The sequence below is a fragment of the Polypterus senegalus genome, chromosome 7, assembly GCF_016835505.1.
Source record: "Polypterus senegalus isolate Bchr_013 chromosome 7, ASM1683550v1, whole genome shotgun sequence".
In the NCBI taxonomy this organism is placed as follows: domain Eukaryota; kingdom Metazoa; phylum Chordata; class Cladistia; order Polypteriformes; family Polypteridae; genus Polypterus; species Polypterus senegalus.
The window spans coordinates 142,301,346-142,322,354 of NC_053160.1; the positions used below are offsets into that span (position 1 = coordinate 142,301,346).

A 21,009-nucleotide genomic window follows, 5' to 3' on the forward strand; every position below is an offset into this window, starting at 1 on the left:
TGGAGCCGCTGTCCACCTTGTCACTTGCTCCATTTGGCGGAGCACGGATTTGTCCAGTCGGCCTCTTGATTGGCCGGCCGGGACTATGTGATGCCACACAGTGCCCTGACAGGCAGGCAAGGAGCCCGTCATGGCAGGAGAGAGATACATAGCCTGTCAGACTGGTTGGTGCCCTTTAATTTTAATACCGCTTGGCGATGCATGGATTAAGACGTACGGAGACTCATGTGCATCGCCAAGCGGTATGAGTCAAATTACTGATGTGTACGGTAATATGTCTCTCATAACATCTGACAGTTCTTTCATTACTGGTATTTTCCTCAGAAAAACACCAATTCTCTAACGGTACAAAATGTTAAAGACGAAAAGATTAGCATATAAAATTCCGTTTAAACTGGAGGTAATAAAATATGCAAAAGAACATGGAGACAGAACAGCGGAGAGACATTTTGGGCCACCTCCAACTGTCCTGCTGACAGCAACAAATTGCCACAGATGCTAATTTTCAAAAGGAAAACCTTTCCAAAAGATGTTATTCCACAAGAAGTTGTTGTACATGTTCATGAAAAAGGATGGATGGACGAAAATGGAATGAAAGTATGGATTGAAAAAGTGTAGTCCAAACGTCCTGGAGGGCTTCTGAAAAAATCTGCTATATTAGTGCTTGACCAGTTCAGAGGACATACAGTATTAGCAAAACAACAAAAAACAGATTTAAAGAGGTGAAGACTCATCTAGCTGTAATTCCTGGGGGTCTTACCAGCCAGTTGCAACCACTCGACGTTTCAATCAACAAACCATTTAAAGTCTTTATGAGAGAAGAGTGGAACAAATGGATGGCTGCTGTGAATCATGATCTGACTCCTACTGGACGAATGAAGAGGCCCACTATCACTCAAGTTTGTGAATGGATTAATACATCATGGCAGTCAGTGAAGGAGGAAATCGTTGCACGATCATTCAAAAAATTTGGCATTAGCAATGTCTTAGATGGAACTGAAGATAATATAATATATGAAGATAGCGAAGAAAGTGATATAAGTGATTGTGAGCAACTGAGCTTCATAAATTCTGATACTAGCGATGATGACTTTTTAGGGTTTGCAGAAAACTAGAAAAGTGCTTGAGCCTCTAAGTCTTTCCTCATTTGTTAATGGAAGTGATGATGGTTCTTAACACCACTGTTGAGTTTACGCTGTTAAATTTTACCGTATTTTGCTATATTTTAATAAATATTTTAGTATACTGGCACTATTTGGTTCAGAATATTTTTTTCTTGTTTTCCTGCTCTAAAAACTGTGTGTGTCTTATGGTCAAGTGCGTCTTATGGTCCGAAAAATATGGTAATTTATTTACTACTTTTATTGTGATTGAACAATAAGTCTACAACATTTCACTTTGTTATTAAAAAATGAACAGGTTAAAACTGTGCTCTGTAGTTTAATTATAAAAATACCACTAAGATAGAGGACATAAAGCTTTTGCATTGCTGTTTAAGCAGGAGTTTAGAGAAAAAAATGGAAAAGATAAAGAAAACAAATTCTTAAATCCTAAAGGAACTTTTAATTTTTTTCTTTGGTACTATAGGTTTAATATTTTTTCCTCTTCTTCTTTTCTTGTGGGTATTTTTTAAATTGTAATAGTTGTAACTACATTTCCGGGCCAGTGCAGACTGAAGCTTGACATTTCAGTAGGGCTTAAGCTGACTGAGGGTAAGGCAAATCCAGGTTTGTACTGTAGTAAATTTTAAGTTCAATAAAATTAAAGAAACATTGGAATTGATATATTGCATATTTGCAACTCTATAATTAAGAGAAGTGCCCAACTGATATGAATTTGTTTTAGATCAGCGCTTCCCAATTGGGGGTGCTCGCACCCTTGCCAGAATCCATCGAGGAAGAAAAATGAAAAACATTATTTGTACAAAATCTTCATTTATCTATCCATTCCTAAATAAATAAATGGGCAGGCTATTTCGTACCAGTGCAATGCGCTGCTTGTTAAAACAGATGACTTCTGCTCTTATGCACAATTAGTGCTGCATGGGTATTATGAACTATCGTATCTGTATCGTATCTATTTAAATTTTAAATATAAGTAAGTTTTATTTATTCGACAGAAATATCTTTGGTAGGAATGTAAGTTTAATTTAGTCATCATTGCATACATTTTTCTTCACCATAGAAACTTAAAGACTAAATTCAAGTTACATTCCTACCAAAGATATTTCTGTCGACTAAATAGAACCTACTTATATCCAAATAGAACTTGAAAAGATATATTTTTTTGAACCTGACCGCACATTTTAGATCAACTTAATGCGCACTACATTTAGCCCGCGTGCTATTGTGCTCTCGCCTGCCTGCCTCAATAAGTCACTGTTGCTTCACCCTTACTTTTTTACCATTCATTTAATCATGGCTAGTCGCGAAAAAATTAGAAAATGGAAGGAGGATTACACTGAGTATGGCTTTACCAAAACAATTATTGATGGAGAATAAACTATCCATTTTTCATAAAGCTTCAATTGGTGATCTGTTTTTCTGTGTTAACCTCATATTTTTTCATACTTCTTCTCAAACCAAAGGGATGCGAAATCGGCCTCATCCATCAGAGGAGGTGCGAGGGTAAAATGAATCGGGAAGCGCTGTTTTAGATGATATTGATATATGGGCAACAAAGATTACGGATTACTAATATTGCTGATGTGTTTTAAGTATTATGTTTCCCTAAAACATACCTGAATAAAAAGAAAAAGATTAAGCATATTGTCTTTTCACAATATCATGTTATATTATTAATATTTAAAAAAGTTAAATGACATTGTGTTTATTTTTTGTTTTTTGGTTGTTAATGCATAGACACATCTGATATTTGTTTCTCCTTCTTAAGTATACATTGGAGGTAATGTAAGCACAACATGTACAAAATTGATAAACTGAAGTTTATAAATAAACCACTCAAAAAAATTAAAGGAACACTTTGAAAACACATCAGTTTTCAATGTTGGAAAAAAAATCATGCTGGACATCTATACTAATATGGACTGGGTAATGTGTTAGGAATGAAAGGATGCCACATCGTTGGATGGAAAGGAAAATTATCAACCTACAGAGGGCTGAATTCAAAGACACCCAAAAAAGTAATGTGAAAAAATAATGCGGCAGGCTAGTCCATTTTGCCAAATTTTCATTGCAGCAACTCAAAATTGTACTCAGTAGTTTGTATGACCCCCACGTGCTTGTATGCATGCCTGACAACGTCAGGGCATACTCCTAATGAAATGACAGATGGTGTCCTGGGGCATCTCCTCCCACATCTGGACCAGGGCATCACTCCTGCACAGTCTGAGTTGCAACCTGGCAGCATTGGATGGACCGAAACATAATGTCCGAGAGGTGTTCTATTGGATTTAGGTCAGGGTCTAACAATGGGGCCAAGGATTTCATTCCGATACCTAATGGCAGTCAAGGTGCAGTTGTCTACCTTTCAAAGGTCTGTGCATCCCTCTATGGATATGCCACCCCAGACCATCACTGACCCACCACCAAACCGGTCATGCTGAACAGTGTTACAGACAGCATAACATTCTCCATGGCTTCTCCAGACCATTTCAGGTCTGTCAAAAAAACACTGGGTGCCAGTGGTGCACCTGCCAATTCTGGGATTCTATGGCAAATGCCAATCAAGCTTCACAGTGCCGGGCAGTGAGCACATGGCCCACTAGTGGACATCGGGCCCTCAGGCCACCCTCAAGAGCTCTGTTTCTGATTGTTTGGTCAGAGACATTCACACCAGTGGCCTGCTCGAGGTCATTTTGTAGGGCTCTGGAAGTGCTCATCCTGTTCCTCCTTGCCCAAAGGAGCAGATACCGGTCCTGCTGATGGGTTAAGGACCTTGTACCTTCCTGTCATGCTCTCCCAGAGTAACTGCCTGTCTCCTGGAATCTCCTCCATGCCCTTGAGAGTTTGCTGGGAGAAACAGCAAACCTTCTCAGAACGTATTGATGTGTCATCCTGGAGAAGTTGTATTATCTGTGCAACCTCTGTAGCGTCCGGGTATCGCCTCATACTACCAGTAGTGACACTGATCATATTCAAATGCAAAATTAGTGAAAAAACAGTCAGAAATGATGACGAGGGAAAAATGTCAGTAGCCTCCACCTGTTAAACCATTCCTGTTTTGGGGGTTGTCTCACTGTTGCCCCTGTAGTGCACCTGTTGTTAATTTCATTAACGCCAAAGCAGCTGAAACTGATTAACAACCCCCTCTGCTACTTAACTGACCAGATCAATATCTCAGAAGTTTCATTGACTTGATGCTATACTCTGATTAAAAAGTGTGCCTTTAATTTTTGAGCTGTATATAATAATATAGTCCATGTTGAGTTAAATATAAAAAAAAAAAAACTTTACTGACAACACAATTGTTATGGTACACTCATCTGAGAATTATATAATACAAGACATTTTTAGGGGATAATTAACGTATAAATAATTACTGTATATATCCTTAGATATGTGTGCACTAATAAAATATTGAAATATATTTATGATCATTGTTAGTGCTATACAACCAGGAGTTTGTTTGTTATAAGATTATTCATAGGCCTTTTTATTATTCTGTCGTTACTATTTTTTTAGTTTAGCAAAAACAATAACTGTATGTTAACATTTTTATAAAAATACCACCGGTTTAAAGTACTATTTTTCACTTCAAATGTCAACAAAATATATAATCTGCTCATGAATGTCCAAATGTATGCACAGAACTGTACATGATTCTTAAAAATGGGTGGATTTTTAAGACAGATGTTTTCCAAAAGTAGAGCCATAGTCCACAGATTTATTTAGAAACAAACAAATCAATCATGAATTTAAAAAAATATACTTTAATAAGTGTATTTTGATCTGTAATACTTAGACAAAATTGGTTTTAAAGAACTAACTAAAAGTAACAATGACAACAAAAATGCAGGAAAATTAAATAATATCACCTAGGAATCATAGAATATTTACACTTTACAATATACTTCATAAGTAATTGCTCTGAAATTATACAAGCTTATGTTTAGGTGAATGCAACCACTACCAAATAATTAACAAATAAAATTACAATTAACTACTTGAGTTTAATTAGTTCAAAAAATCTGAAATATTTTAAAATAAACTGGAGAATATTAAACTTTGCTCAAAAGGCTGTCAGTATAACTTAAAGAAATGCTAATTGTTCACAAAAACATTTAAACAGCTACATCTTTGAAAAAGTACTGCATGTATACTTTATGCTTTAGAAAGCAGAATGCAAGTTACAAAAGAAGAAAACCCATGAAAATTTTACTTGCTTTACCAATGTTGATTTACTTATGTAAACCATAAAACTGACTCATTTTTGTAATAATATGCCAAGTTATTAGGTTTCGAGTCTCAGCTACTGGATGGTTTTAGGCAGTGAATCAATTGTACAACAGTAGCCTGTTGTATTTCTAAGCACTAAAATACATCTTCCACAAGGAAACAATAACCATTTGCAATGTTTGTTTTTTCAGTAAACAATTTAAAAATCTCTTACTTTCATTAAACGCATACTCAAATTCTTCTAATGTCTTCGGAAAATTTAGTGGTGGTTCATCTTTCTTCATTAATTCATCAAGATCAATCCTTGACAATAAATCTAAAAAGAAGAATAAGAAGTTAAGGTATTCAGAACACCATACTCATAACATTACTAACTGTAACATATTTTAACATAAAATTACACTATTTAAAAGGTAGCAGCAGTTTAATTTGTTATTAGAGAGTAGACTGTTAGTAATGCTTTTAATGTTGAGTTACGGTTGGTGCTCTAGGGAACTTCTATCTGACCATACCATGTCAAATCAACCAATGGGTTATGCATTTCAGACTCAAAGAATTCTGGAAAAATTACCAGGTGTACCCATGTTAATCAAGAGACACCGTATAATTTTTTTTTTGATGTAAGATCAATATTTTCCAAGATACAGCCAGTATACCAAGGGGAGGGGGTAAGGGTCGTGTCAATTTAATCTGGCCTCATTTTTTCATCAAATTTCACAAGACCATAGCTCAAGGACTAAACCACCAAGCAAGTTCAGACTTTGCATGCTGGTACATTGATTGGTATAGTATGTGTCAAAATTAAAACATTTGGTCTAGATGACCCTGCATGGTCAAAGAAGCCTCTTGAATTGGATGAAAATATAATTTGAGTTTTTGGCTGGGCTATGTTTAGGCCTTAGAAACACATATTTGGAACCAACACAGACTTTTGATTGTTTTTCCTTATTCAAATAACTATATAGGCTTTCTGAAAAAGCAAAAAACAGAAATGTAACTATATCAGGGTTTGAACAGCAGATCTCTCAAATCCAAAAAATCTTTTTGGATTTCATTTCCACAGCACCCTAAAGGCATATGGAAATGTGTCATTTATTCTATCTACATTGTCCATTCTTTCTCAAAACACAAACCTTACTTTTCTTAAGCAAATCTAACATGTTTATTTTCCATCCTAAACATAGGGTGAATGCAGTATGTGTCAATAATGGTAATCATTGACTTTTCAATTGGTAAGTTATCAAAAATGTCCAACTTTTTTTTCATATCAAATGACGATGTCCTATCTCATGTTGCTGAACAGAGAATGTGATTCTACATGGCCAAAACAGTACCTGGTACTTGAGAATACCACTCAGAAGATGGCAAACTCAGAGTGTTTGGTAAGACAGTCAACCGACTATCTGAATATTCACCACTGAACCAGCAGCTGAGATCCTGCATTCTCACAATCATAGGACCAATGGATCAGATGCATCTCTCACCTCAGACCAGTGTCCTACTGGAAGGCTACGTTCGGTGCATGTATGATGAAAAATGTTGGATTGGTGTGATTCATGACAAGAGTGCAGCAGAATAAGACATCCTGATATGTTTCATATATCCAAACTACCCTGCACAGTCTTTCCATTGGCCACCTAGAGATGATATTTATCATGTACCATTACAGTGCACCTACAATGGTCATTGGGAGGAAGTATCATGTTGCTCTCAAAGACAAAGATGCCCTACACTCTGTACTTCATTTGAAACAGAAATGAAATGGGTCACATTCGTGCTACTGCAATACCAATAGGTTAATATTTCATTATAACAAATGTTATATGTTTAATGATAAATCAAGCAGATGTTGTTCTTCTGTTGTGCTTAATGTGCCTTTTTCGATTCATTTTTTTCCATTAATCCTATAACCAAGTTTGTGATGAAGAACTTGATGATTATCATTACTGACAAATGTTGAATTGAACCCATTCATATAACGGAAAACAAAAATGAAAGATTTGCATAAGAAAAGTAAGACTTGTTTTTAGAGAAAGAAGAGACAATGTAGGATACAGGAAAAATAATTTTAAAAACTCTCTGGACATTCCCACAGTACATTACACTGGTCTGAAAACTAAATACAAAATATTTTTTTCACATTTGCAAGATATGCTGGTCAAACTCTGAAGCAGTTTCTTGTTTGTTTATAACTTTTTGAAAAGCCTTGAGTAGCTATCTAAACATGGAAAAAATGTCAGCAGGCTGTATCATATAGAACAGGCATGTCAAACTCACTAGCACTGGTGGACCAATTCGACTGCCATATGTGCATCAGCAGGCCGCACTATAGCAAATACTATTATAATAAGTTACTTTTGCTTTCATTCCAATACTGAAGACTTTAAAAATGTAACACTTAAAGTTTAAAGAAAAGCAATTTATTTCCATACACTCTCCGTACAACAGTGTACAATTAGAGTCTTAGCCTCTTAGCTCCTTATATTATTATACAAGCAAAATACCCGCGCTTCGTAGCGGCGAAGTACTGCCTTAAAATTTTTATTAAGAAGAAAAGTAAACCTTTTTAAACTGAGGGAAAATATACCAATGATTATTTGTTAAGGATCACTTTGTATACCACTTTGTCAGTTCGGCCCTACGGTTGTAATATGACCAAGCTGTGCGCTGAGATTACTCTTGAGCACGCAATATACATTTAGTTGGCCATGTGAAAAGCAATCTTGCCTCAAATCTCACAGCTTGCATTACTGCTGTCATAATCGGTTTGAGTTTCATGGTTTGTTTCAATTACGACAGTATTTGAAGGACATGTTATGTTAAAGTGACATTCGGCATCTGTCAAGCATTGTAAGCATACAACCGGTTTCATCAATAACTTTGTATCCAGCTCTTAAAGAGTTTAAACATTCATAAACATCAAAGTGTCCACTACTGAAATCATCACCTGTGAATCTCAGATGTTTAAGAGGCATTGGCGGTTGTCCAAAGGAGTAAAATATTTGGCCATTTCAGTACACTTGAAAGCGACAACCGAACAATTAGCGGCAGCCATCAACTCACATGCAGAACCATAGGTGAAGGGCTTAAGCATTTCACCCTCATAGTGCCCCTGTGTAGTATAATTATCTCCTGTACCATCATCAATCCACACCTTTAACCTGTCCCAATCATTCAATACATAAGACACAATGTTCCTCCTCAAAAGTGAGCCTGATATGGGCATGCAATATGTAACACAGAGAATGGAAAAGGCAGGTGCCATCTCCGAGCATGGAAACCACTCGGTAAGTGACAGTTCTTTAATTGATGGTGATCACCTCGATAGATATGTTAATGGGGGTACGTCTGGAACGATAAAGGAAATGGGTACCTGAACAATGTAAAGTAAGTCTAAAATACCTACACAATAACTATAATCGTAATAAACGAACAATAAAACAACAGAGAAGCCATGGATTAAATAAAAAGGCTGCAGTTATCAGCAGGGAGACGTGAATCCCGTGGCGAAGCAAGGAAGGGAATGAAGAGACCGGAGAGACGGACGACCTTATATCGGCAGGCAGCCAACAACATGGGAGGCGTTGGAGACCCAACGCCACCTCACAAAGCGACCGAGCTGCAGGCTATGGACGTATATATGTACGTAAGCAGGCTTCAGTTAACGTTGGGAACCCATGTACCAACTTTCTTGAAGATAGGCCCATAAGTAACAAAGACCATTGGAAATTTCAATATGGCGACTGACAGTGGTATCATACCACCGAAGTAAGTAGGTAGATCAGTTTCGGTTAGCGCAGGGAAGCAACCTACCATATTTCGTGAAGATGGGGCCATGAATAAGAAAGTTCAACATGGCGGACGTTGTTGACTGTTATGACCGTTACGCGTAGAATTTCGAAATTGTAAGTAAGCTGTAAGGAATGAGCCTGCCAAATTTCAGCCTTCTACCTACACGGGAAGTTGGAGAATTAGTGACGTTTGGAAAATTCAATATGGCAGCCGACAGTGGCGTCATACCACCGAAATAAGTACGTACATCGGTTTTGGTTAGCGCAAGGAAGCCACCTACCAAATTTTGTGAAGATGGGGTCACCCTTCTACCTACACGAGGAAGTTGGAAAATTAGTGACGTTGGAAAGTTCAATATGGCGGCCGACAGTGGCGTCATACCATTGAAATAAGTATGTACATTGGTTTCAGTTAGCAGGGAAGCCGCCTACCAAATTTCGTGAAGATGGGGCCATAAATAAGAAAGTTCAACATGGCGGACGTTGTCGACTGTTATCAACCGTTATGACCGTTACGTGTAGAATATCGAAATGAAACCTGCTTAACTTTTGTAAGTAAGCTGTAAGGAATAAGCCTGCCAAATTTCAGCCTTCTACCTACACAGGAAGCTGGAGAATTAGTGATGAGTCAGTGAGGGCTTTGCCTTTTATTAGTATAGATATATACATATATATATATACACACACACAAACATATATATACATATACACACATATATACTATATATATATATATATCCACATATATATATATATATACATATATATGCATACATATGTATATATATGTGTATATGTGTGTATATATATATATATACATATATATACACACACACACACAAACATATATATAAATATATACACATATATATACTGTATATATACATATACATCCACATATATATACAAATATATGCATACATATGTATATATGTGTGTGTGTGTATCTATACTAATAAAAGGCAAAGCCCTCACTGACTGACTCACTCACTCACTGACTCACTTATCACTAATTCTCCAACTTCCCGTGTAGGTAGAAGGCTGAAATTTGGCAGGCTCATTCCATCCAGCTTAAAGTTGGGCAGATTTCATTTCGAAATTCTACGCGTAATGGTCATAACTGGAAGCTACTTTTCTGCATACGCTGTAATGGAGTTCAGCTGGAAAGCCGTGGGGGGCGGAGTTTCTTCTGACATCATCACGCCACCCACGTAATCACGGGAACTGACTGTCAACGCACTACGAGAAAACCAGGAAGAGCTCCAAAACGCGCTGAAGAAAACATGCAGTATATAATTGAGAAGGCAGCGAAACAATAAGAAGCGAGCGAGTGACATATACACTGAATCCTCCAGGCACTACTTACAAAAGGTTACATTGACAATCGCACAGATGAGAAGCTTCGATGCATGTGCTCCATAACGCATTAAAAAAAGGTTACATTGGGGAACTTGTGTCAATGCATGATTTCCTGGTACACCGATTACATTGATCAGCGCTTCTCAAAACCTGACAGTCATTACTAGAACCTTCTTTCCTATACAGTACTGTATACGGCCATAGCGGGCAGCTCGCCGTGGGAGGTGTGGCGGCTGAAGGAATGTGCTTAGCATATTCATAAGTAAGGTTGCTGCAACTCGCACGCCTCGACAATCGCACAGATGAGAAGCTTCGATGTGCTCCATAACGCATTAAAAAAATAATGCATTTAATCACAGTTTCAAATCCAAGCAAAGGGGATCTTGTGTCAATGCATGATTTCCTGGTACACCGATTACATTGATCAGCGCTTCCCAAAACCTGAGTATATAAAGACGGTGTTGGAATATTTCGGATTATATAATATAAGCGCTGGATAGTCAAATCTTAAATATATAAAGTCAGCGTCGGAATATATTGTCACGCTTGGGTCACAGATTTGCACAGAGACACAGGAGATCGTAGAAACAAGAAGGATTTTTATTCACAGACTGCAAACACATCAGCTTAAACGTGCTCCATGACAAGTCAGAGATGACAGTTCCGCTAGGAGCACAGAGAGACAGATAAAAGCAAGCAAACCATCAATTTTCAACTGACAGGCGCTGCACAAGGCTTTTAAGTTAGCGGAGTATCGCGCGAGGTTTGCATTACGCGTTATAGCGCAAGTGAGAAAGTAAGGAACAAGCGCTGGAACAATGCATAAAAACAATGCACTTATATAGGAGACAAGGATTAAATATTAAATATAATTTATTTAATGCCTAAAAATGCGTATGCGATGCGTGGTTGTCATCACGTGACAGCGTGGAGGAGAAAGAGAGAGGTGGGGAAAGATGGCGAGTCGCGCACCAAGTGACCTGGTCTCGAAAAAGAACACAACTTCTGCAGTTTGGCAGTATTTCGGTTTCGCCGAACGAGAAGGAGAGGCGGTAAATACGGACGAGGCAATTTGCAAATTGTGCAACAAAAAGGTGACCGCGAGAGATGGAAATACATCGAACCTAAGGTCGCATATACGAAACCACCATCCACTCACTGCTGCGAGGATGGACCCGAGTTCACTCAGTGCAACAGTTTCAACGCCTCCCGATGCAGGACCAACAACATTTAGGTCCACCGCCAGTACGCAGCCGGCGATAATGGGGCCTTCGGAAAGCAACAAAGTACAAAGGGACAGTGTCCGTTGGAAAACCTGTACTGATGCAGTGACAAAATACTTGGCAAAGGAAATGGTCTCTTTCCACACAGTGGAAAAAAAGTCCTTACGGACATGGTAAAGGTCCTAGATGCCCAGTACGAGCTGCCTGGACGGAAATATTTCTCACAAACAGCCGTCCCACATTTATATAGTAAAGTTAGAGACAATGTTCAAGTGCTGCTGTCAGCATCACACAGTTATTCCTTAACAACTGACATGTGGTCGTCAGTTAACATGACTCCATATATGTCTCTGACTGTCCATACTATTACACCTGACTGGAAACTTGAATCCAAATGCCTCCAAACTACGTATTTTCCTGAGAGTCATACAGCAGACAATCTTGCTACTGCGCTCAGAGCTGCACTTCAGGAATGGCAACTTGACGAGAAAAAACTTTCAGCCATAACCACTGACAACGCTGCCAACATTCATGCCGCAATCAGGTCCCTGCATTGGCCGTGGCTATGCTGCTTCGGTCACAATCTAAACTTGGCTGTCACAAATGGATTGCATGACCAGAGGCAAAAAACCGAGCGCCCTCGGACTATGACGTAATATTGTCGGGCCTTTTCACACAGCTGGCAACGTAAGCATGAACTCCACAAGAAGCAAGTGGACTTGGGACTCCCAAAACATAGTCTCATAACGGTAAGCATAAAACGTGCAGAGAGTTCCTCAGGGCAGGGGCTCAAATATAAAAAGGGATATATATATATATATATATATATATATATATATATATATATATACAGTATATATATATATATATATATATGCTTTGCATCACATAAATTATATTGAAAAGTAGGCTATATTAAAATAGAAAACCATTTTTAAATTGTAATTTTTTCCTGTATTTTTTATCAAGTAAATGCAGGCTTGATGTATAAGGGACTTATTTAGCCTGAAATAAATGTGCATGCAAATTTCACCAAGTGGAATAATATACGTTAATGGACTTATTTATTTATGCATTCATTTGTTTATTTAGGCCTATTTATTCATTCATTCGTTTATTAACGAATGAATTGGCCTAAATAAAACAATTCGCTTATTTATGCCTATTTATTCATTCGCTTAGTTTATTTATGCCTATTTATTCATTCATTTGTTTATGCCTATTTATTCATTCATTTGTTTATTTAGGCCTATTCATTTAGATAGATAGATAGATAGAATAGATAGATAGATAGATAGATAGATAGATAGATAGATAGATAGATAGATAGATAGATAGATAGATAGATAGATAGATAGATAGATAGATAGATAGATAGATAGATAGATAGATAGATAGATAGATAGATAGATAGATAGATAGATAGATACTTTATTTAATCATTTATTCATCATTCATTAATTAATTCATCCATCCATCCGTCGGCAGGACTGCGCAACTCGCTGGGGCTCCAAACTGGCAATGGTGGAGCGAATCCTCGAGCAGGCCCAAGCGATCAGACACGTCCTGGACACATGGACGTCTTGAAAGCTGTTCACGAAGCACTGAAACCAGTCGGTGACTTCACTGATATTTTGTCAGCAGAAAATTATGTGACCAGTTCCTGTATCCTCCCCATACTACAGCTCTGCAGGGACAATGTGTTGGCTGCGTCAGAAAATGACCCCCAGCTAACAAAGTCAATCAAAACTGGAATTCTAACAAAGCTGGAGGCCAAGTATGAATCCAATTCAGTGCGCAAAATATTGCGAAAATGCACTTTCCTTGACCCTCGTTACCGTGGAGGATATGAGACGGATGACAACGCATTGGCTGAGACCAAGGCTGAATTACAGGCTGAGATCGTGAGCTTAGAGGCAGCAGGTCCAGTGGCCATCAGAGTGGAAGAGGGAGAGGAGCAACCTGCACCCTCACGAAAAAAGATGACTTTGGGGAGTATGCTGCAAAAAATCTGATGCAATGGCAGGTCCGTCGGCACCGTAGAGGACCGAGTCGGAGCTGAAATAACAGCCTACTGTTTGGAGCCAGTTACTCAAGGAGACGAGGACCCACTTCTCTGGTGGAAAAATGCTGCCGGGCGTTTTCCCCAGATGTCGCGAGTGGCACGAAAGTACCTGTGCGCCTGTGCCACAAGCACACCATCGAGCTGGTTTTCAGCACCGCAGGTAAAGTTGTCGGTCCACAACGCGCCCTGTTAAAGCCGGACAAAGTAAACATGCTGGTTTTTCTAGCGAGAAATCTTGAATAGATTGATGCCACTTGCCATTCGTTCCTTTTCGCACTGTGTTTATTTTATTTAATTGATTCAGGCATTTTTATTTGGTTTACGCTAAAACGATATTGGAAAGAAGACGCTTTTGTTTAGGACTATTGCTTGGCAATACTTTTATAATATGGATGATGTTTATGTTAATTCAACTCTGGTTGACTGTTGTGGGTCTAGTTGCACTTTTTTATAAGCTGCTCATATTTGTTATTAAAAGTTGTTCAGGCGGTGTGATTTAATTTAATTGATTTGTGTATGCGCTCTCCTGGAAAACTGTTCTGGATGTTTATGTTAATTTAATTCTGTTTGACTGTTGTATTTGCACTTTTTTATAAACTGCTATTTGTTGCTAATAAAAGTTGTTAATATTGTTCTGCATGTTATTTTGTTATTGTTTCAGTATTAGTGTTTGATATTCAGTTTCTGAACGGTTTAGGCACAAGCCAACAGTTTGGTGATGCTGTCTGAGCCTTACGTCACAATTTTTTTTATTATTCACGGTAATACCGTATACCGAGGTAAAATAGGGAGGAGGTTTGACGGTATCAAAATTTGGATACCGCCCATCCCTAATCAGCGCTTCCCAAAACCTGAGTACTGTATATAAAGGGTCTTGGAATATTTCGGAATATATAATGTAAGCGCTGGATAGTCAAGACTTTATGCAAAGATGCCTACATTTAACTTACATTCCTACCAAAGACATTTCTATCGACTAAATAAAAATTACTTCTATTTAAAATTTAAATAGAACTTGGAACAGATGTTCATAATATCCACGCAGACTTGCACGTGAGAGCGGGAGTCATCCGTTTTAAATAAATTAAGATTTTGTACAAATAATGTTTTTCATTTTTCTTCCGTGTTGGATTCTGACACACCCAGCAACAGTTGCTCATATAGCAAAGTGTAAAATGTTATCTATAATTTTATTTTTTTTTTGTTATGGACTTCCCCAAAACTGTTGATCCCTGTAAATAGTTTATAGTATAACAACACTATAATCTGTTGTAGCACGAAGCGTAATTAGCGCCACACCTCACAACCTGCGTGTACCACGTTTTTGGCTCTAACGCTAGAAGCGCGGTGGATGCTGTGGGGGTAAGTTCTGGTTTCTGTTTCTTTCCCTATATTTTTTTTTCATTTACTTTGTGTTAATAATTTATAATCGATTTAATTTATTACTTAATAGTCAGAGGAAAGAAGACGTGTATGTGACGCTCTATTTCTTTCTTTTTGTTTTGCAAAGATATGCTATATAAATATATATATATTTTTTCTTTTCATTTGTTAAGAATAAATATGACAACAACACTCATATCAATGACAAAACAATTACATTAACAATCATGTTATGTTTTTTTTTTTTAATTTTTCCTTTTCTTTTTCATAACTTCTTTTAACACTACTTCTCCGCTGCGAAGCGCGGGTATTCTGCTAGTAATATATATACACATACATACACACACACATATATATATATATATATATATATATACATATATATGCATATACATATGTACATAAATACACATATATAAATATACACAAATATATATATATATATATATATATATATATATATATATATATATATATACAGTAATCCTCCTCATTTATGGGGTTATGCTCCAGAACCCCCGCGATAGGTGAAAATCCGCGAAGTAGAAACCATATGTTTGTAATGTTATTTTTATTTATTTTAAGCTCTTATAAACTCTCTCACACTGTTAACATTATTAGAGCCCTCTAGACATGAAATAACACCCTTTAGTCAAAAGTTTAAACTGTGATCCATGACAAGACAGAGGTGACAGTTCTTTCTCACAATTAAAAGAATGCAAACATATCTTCTCTTCAAAGGAGTGCCGTCAGGAGCAGAGAATGTCAGAGAGAGCGAGAGCGTGTGACAGAAAAGCAAACAATCAAAAAATCAATACGTGCTGTTGGGATTTTAAGTATGCGTACCGAGATAAAGCAGCCGCAAAGAAGGGAGCAATGTCAAGGTGGTCTTTCAGCATTTTTAGAGTCTGTATCTTCTAGGCAAACAGCCTCTGTGCAAACAGCCCCTCTGCTCACACCCCCTCCGTAAGGAGCAGAGAACGTCAGATAGAGTGAGAGAAAAGCAAACAATCAAGCACCGCTCGGGAAGCACATCGCATATCATTGAGGAGTTTTATTCAATACCTAATACATGCTCTGATTGGGTAGCTTCTAAGCCATCCGCCAATAGCGTCCCTTGTATGAAATCAACTGGGCAAACAAACTGAGGAAGCATGTACTTTACATTAAAAGACCCATTGTCCACAGAAATCCGCGAACCAGCAAAAAATCTGTGATATATATTTAGATATGCTTACATTTAAAATCCACGATGGAGTGAAAATGCAAAAGTCGAAGCGCAACATAGCTAGGGATCACTGTATATATATTAGGGGTGGGACTCGATTAAAAAAATTAATCTAATTAATTAGAGGCTTTGTAATTAATTAATCTTTATTCACCGTATGTAATCGCACACGTAAATTTGCCCCAAAGCGCAACGGTTTTTTAATTTAAAAGGGTTTTAGTGGGCGACAGAATCAAATAATAGACATGGACATGAATATTGTAAACTCAAGCTCTATTAATTTCTTAAAAAAAAATGCATTTAAACTACATTTCAATTCAAATCAGAATCATCATCCGTGGTTAAAATTGGGCAGACTTAAAAATAAAGTGGTATTCTAAGTACTTTAAGTACATGTTCAGAATGGTATTGTCTTTAAATAATAATAAGAAAAATTTCAACATAAAGTGCAGTGTTTCATCTTAAAAAAATAAGGCATAAACATAAAAGTTAATTTGACCAGCTTCAACTTTGTGTTATGCAAACTCCTTTTTGCACAGTTTGCACAAAACCATGCTTTTATCAAGGCTTCCGTCGGGTAGTCTTTGGAAATAAAATTTTCCTCCCATCAGTCCTATAAACGCGGTTTCTTCCAACTCTTACATTTTTGTAGCTCTGATGTGTGCATCAATGTAATCGGTGTACCAGGAAATCATGCATTGAGAGAAGTTCCCCTTTGCTTGGAATGCAAAGTGTGATTAAATGCGTTATTTTTTAACGCGTTATGGAGAACATGCATCAAAGCTTCTCAGCTGTGCTTGTGCTAAGAAAAGGAAACATTTTAAAAATAACGTAACATGATTGTCAATGTAACCTTTTGTAAGTAGTGCCTGGAGGATTCAGAGTGTGAAGAAACTCTAGAGACAGCGTGTGTATTAACTTGTGGATTTGTCTGTGAGTATTTGGTGGCAGCGTCACAAAGCTCCTATCGTAAGACCGCGTTAGCTGCAGAGCTCAGCTCAGAGCGAAATGAGGTGCCTGGGAGGGGAGATGATGACGTCACTCCCCCACCCGCCTCAACTGTCAATCCCCCCATAAACACAGTCTCTCGGAATTTGCATAAGCACAGCCTTTCACCGGCAATTTTAACTTAGTTACAAAGTGATCAAAACTCTTGTTTATATCCTGCATCCTCTCATTAAACTTGTATCCTGCATTAGTCATGGGCATGACAAACGGCAGCGGCAGCCTGTCTATGAACTTAATTTAAACTTTAGGTTTACACCGTGCTTTGTTTCTGAAGTAGCTGCAGTCATGAATATGCTTGTATGCGTCACTCGCTCGCTTCTTATTGTTTCGCTGCCTTCTCAATTGCATAATGCTTGTTTTCTTCAGCGCTTATTGGAGCTCTTCCTTGTTTTCTACGTATTGCACTCACAGTCAGTTCACGTGATTACGTGGGAGGCGTGATGATGTCACACGAAATTCTGCCCCCCATGGCCATCGAGCTGAACTCCATTACAGTATATGGAGGAAAATAGGTTCCAGTTATGACCATTACACATAGAATTTCGAAATAAACCTGCCCAACTTTTGTAAGTAAGCTGTGAGGAATGAGCCTGCCAAATTTCAGCCTTCCACCTACACGGGAAGTTGGAGAATTAGTGAGTGAGTGAGTGAGTGAGTGAGTCAGGTCAGTCAGTCAGTCAGTCAGTCAGTCAGTCAGTCAGTCAGGGCTTTGCCTTTTATTAGTATAGATTATATTTATTATATTATATTCATTGCATATATAGGAATCTTACAATGTGAGATCTATTTATTTTGTCCCAACACTTGGCGTCACTTGTTAGTAACCAGTTCGTCAATATCAGGCTTGAAATCTTGTGCAGCTGCAACTTTATGAGGGATGAAAGGTGCTTGACAGTAAGTCTTGAGCGATGTGGGGTTTTGGTAGCTTTCATTAACGAAAACAATTGCTGACAAAGGTAAGTGCTTCCAAACATAGACAGTACTCTAGATGCCAACTTACGGATCTGCACATACGAGGATGGCAGGTAAGCATACAAGCCTGGCACACCAACTTTGCATTTTGCCTTCAGAATAGAATCTTACTACAGTTCAATCAATTCCATTTGGATATTCTCAGCCGCATTCTCAACGTTGTAAGAAAACAGTGCAAAGTCCTGTTTGTGTGAACTGAAATCACTAAAACGCTCACTGAATTCATTGCTCAGTAATTCAAGATGGAAAACAAATTCTCCAAAAATCTAATTTTACTTTACTAAGTTTACTTCAAAGTTTATATTGTAAAATAAGCCTACATGCAAAAAGCCACCTGACCTACTCCAATTTTACAAACTCAAAATCACAAAAATATGTTAATAAACAACTCACCAACTTCTCGCATCCACTTCAGATCTTCAGCTATAGTCTGCACTAACTGTTCGTTACAATACTAGCACAAAATTACATAAAACTAGAGCAAAAAAACATGAAAATATGCGGGCTATTACTACTCGTGATGGTCAGTTCTGCCCAGTGGCCAGTCTCAGCAGCCTAGCCAGTAGTGTAGCCTAGCAGGTGCGGCTCTAGGCTCGTGGCGGCCCTGGGCAGAGAAAGAATCGGTGGCCCCTTCGCCCGCCAATGTCAATATGGTATCTTATGCACGGTGGATGGCCACATCCGTTGCGGACACTGCATCGCCACCACGAGCCCATGACACACTTCTATATGCGCGTGTCTGTAAATTGAAAACCAAGTGGCGGCCCATGATATTCTCATTACAGTAGAACGTTATAATACTACACTAACAAAATACCCTCGCTTCGCAGCGGCGAAATACTGCCTTAAAATTTTTATTAAGAAGAAAATTAAACCATTTTAAACTGAGGGAAAATATACCAATAATTATTTGTTAAGGATCTCTTTGTATACCACATTGTGAGTTCGGCCCTCTAGTTGTAATATGACCAAGCTGTGTGCTGAGCTTACTCTTGAGCATGCAACGTACAGTTGGCCATGTGAACAGTAATCTTGTTTCAAATCTCACAGCTTGGATTGCTGCTGTCATAATCGGTTTGAGTTTCATGGTTTGTTTCAATTACGACAGTATTTGTAGGACTTGTGTTGAAGAGAGATTCGGCTTCTGTCAAGCATTGTAAGTATACAACCAGTTTCATCGATAACTTCGCATCCAGCTTTTGAGAGTTTAAACATTCATAAACATCAAAGTGTTCACTACTGAAATCGTCACCTGTCAATCTAAGATGTTTAAGAGGCATTGGCGGTTGTCGAAAGGTGTAAAATATTTGGCCATTTCGGTACACTTGAAAGCGACAACCAATTAATTCAGCTGCAGCCATCAACTCACATGCAGATGCATAGATAAAGGGCTTAAGCATTTCACTCTTATAGTGCTCCTGTGTAGTATAATTATCTCCTTTACCGTCATCAGTCCACACCTTGAACCTGTCCCAGTCATTCAATACATAAGGCACAATGTTCCTCCGGATATCAAGAGTGAGCCTGATATGGCCGTGCAATATGTAACAAAGAGAATGGAAAAGGCAGGTGCCATCTCTGGGCATGAAAACCACTCGGTAAGTGACAGTTCTTTGATCGATGGTGATCACCTCGATAGATATGTTAATGGGGGTACGGTTGGAATGATAAAGGAAATGGGTACCTGAACAATGTAAAGAAAGTCTAAAATACCTAAACAATAACTATAATCGTAATAAATGAACAATAAAACAGCGGAGAAGCCGTGGATTAAATAAAAAGGCTGTAATTATCAGCAGGGAGACGTGAATCCCGTGGCGAAACAAGGAAGGGAATGTAGAGACTGGAGCGACAGACGGCCTTATATAGGCAGGCAACCAACAACGTGGGAGGCGTTGGGATGGGGGACCCAACGCCGCCACACGGTGACCGAGCTGCAAGCTATGGACGTATATATGTACGTAAGTAGGATTCAGTTAGCGATGGGAACCCGCGTACCAAATTTCTTGAAGATGGGCCCATAAGTAACAAAGACCGTTGAAAAGTTCAATATGGCGGCCGACAGTGGCATCATACCACCAAAATAAGTACCAAATTTCAGCCTTCTACCTACACGGGAAGTTGAAGAATTAGTGACATTGGAAAGTTCAATATGGCGGCTGACAGTGACGTCATACCACCAAATAAGTACGTACATTGGTTTCGGTTGGCGGAAGCCGCCTACCAAATTTCGTGAAGATGGGGCCATGAATAAGAAAGTTCAACATGGCGGACATTGTTGACCGTTATGACCGTTACGCATAGAATTTCGAAATGAAACCTGCTTAACTTTTGTAAGTAAGCTGTAAGGAATGAGCCTGCCAAATTTCAGCCTTCTACCTACACGGGAAGTTGGAGAATTAGTGACATTGGAAACTTCAATATGGCGGCCGACAGTGGCATCATACCACGAAATAAGTATGTACATCGGTTTTGGTTAGCGCAGGGAAGCCACCTACCAAATTTCGTGAAGATGGGGCCATAAATAAAAAATTTCAACATGGCGAACGTTGTCAACCGTTATGACCGTTACACGTAGAATTTCGAAATGAAACCTGCTTAACTTTTGTAAGTAAGCTGTAAG

General features: G+C 38.3%; 1 protein-coding gene across 1 annotated transcript in view; it reads right to left on the reverse strand.

Moving 5' to 3' along the window:
• The window catches only part of fam172a (family with sequence similarity 172 member A), a 716,959-nt gene that overhangs the window by 658,984 nt on the left and 36,966 nt on the right, over positions 1 to 21,009 (reverse strand). Inside the window, exon 3 of the mRNA XM_039759350.1 lies at positions 5,572 to 5,673. Coding sequence (XP_039615284.1) covers positions 5,572 to 5,673 — 102 coding nt within the window. The remainder of the gene's footprint in view (positions 1 to 5,571; positions 5,674 to 21,009) is intronic.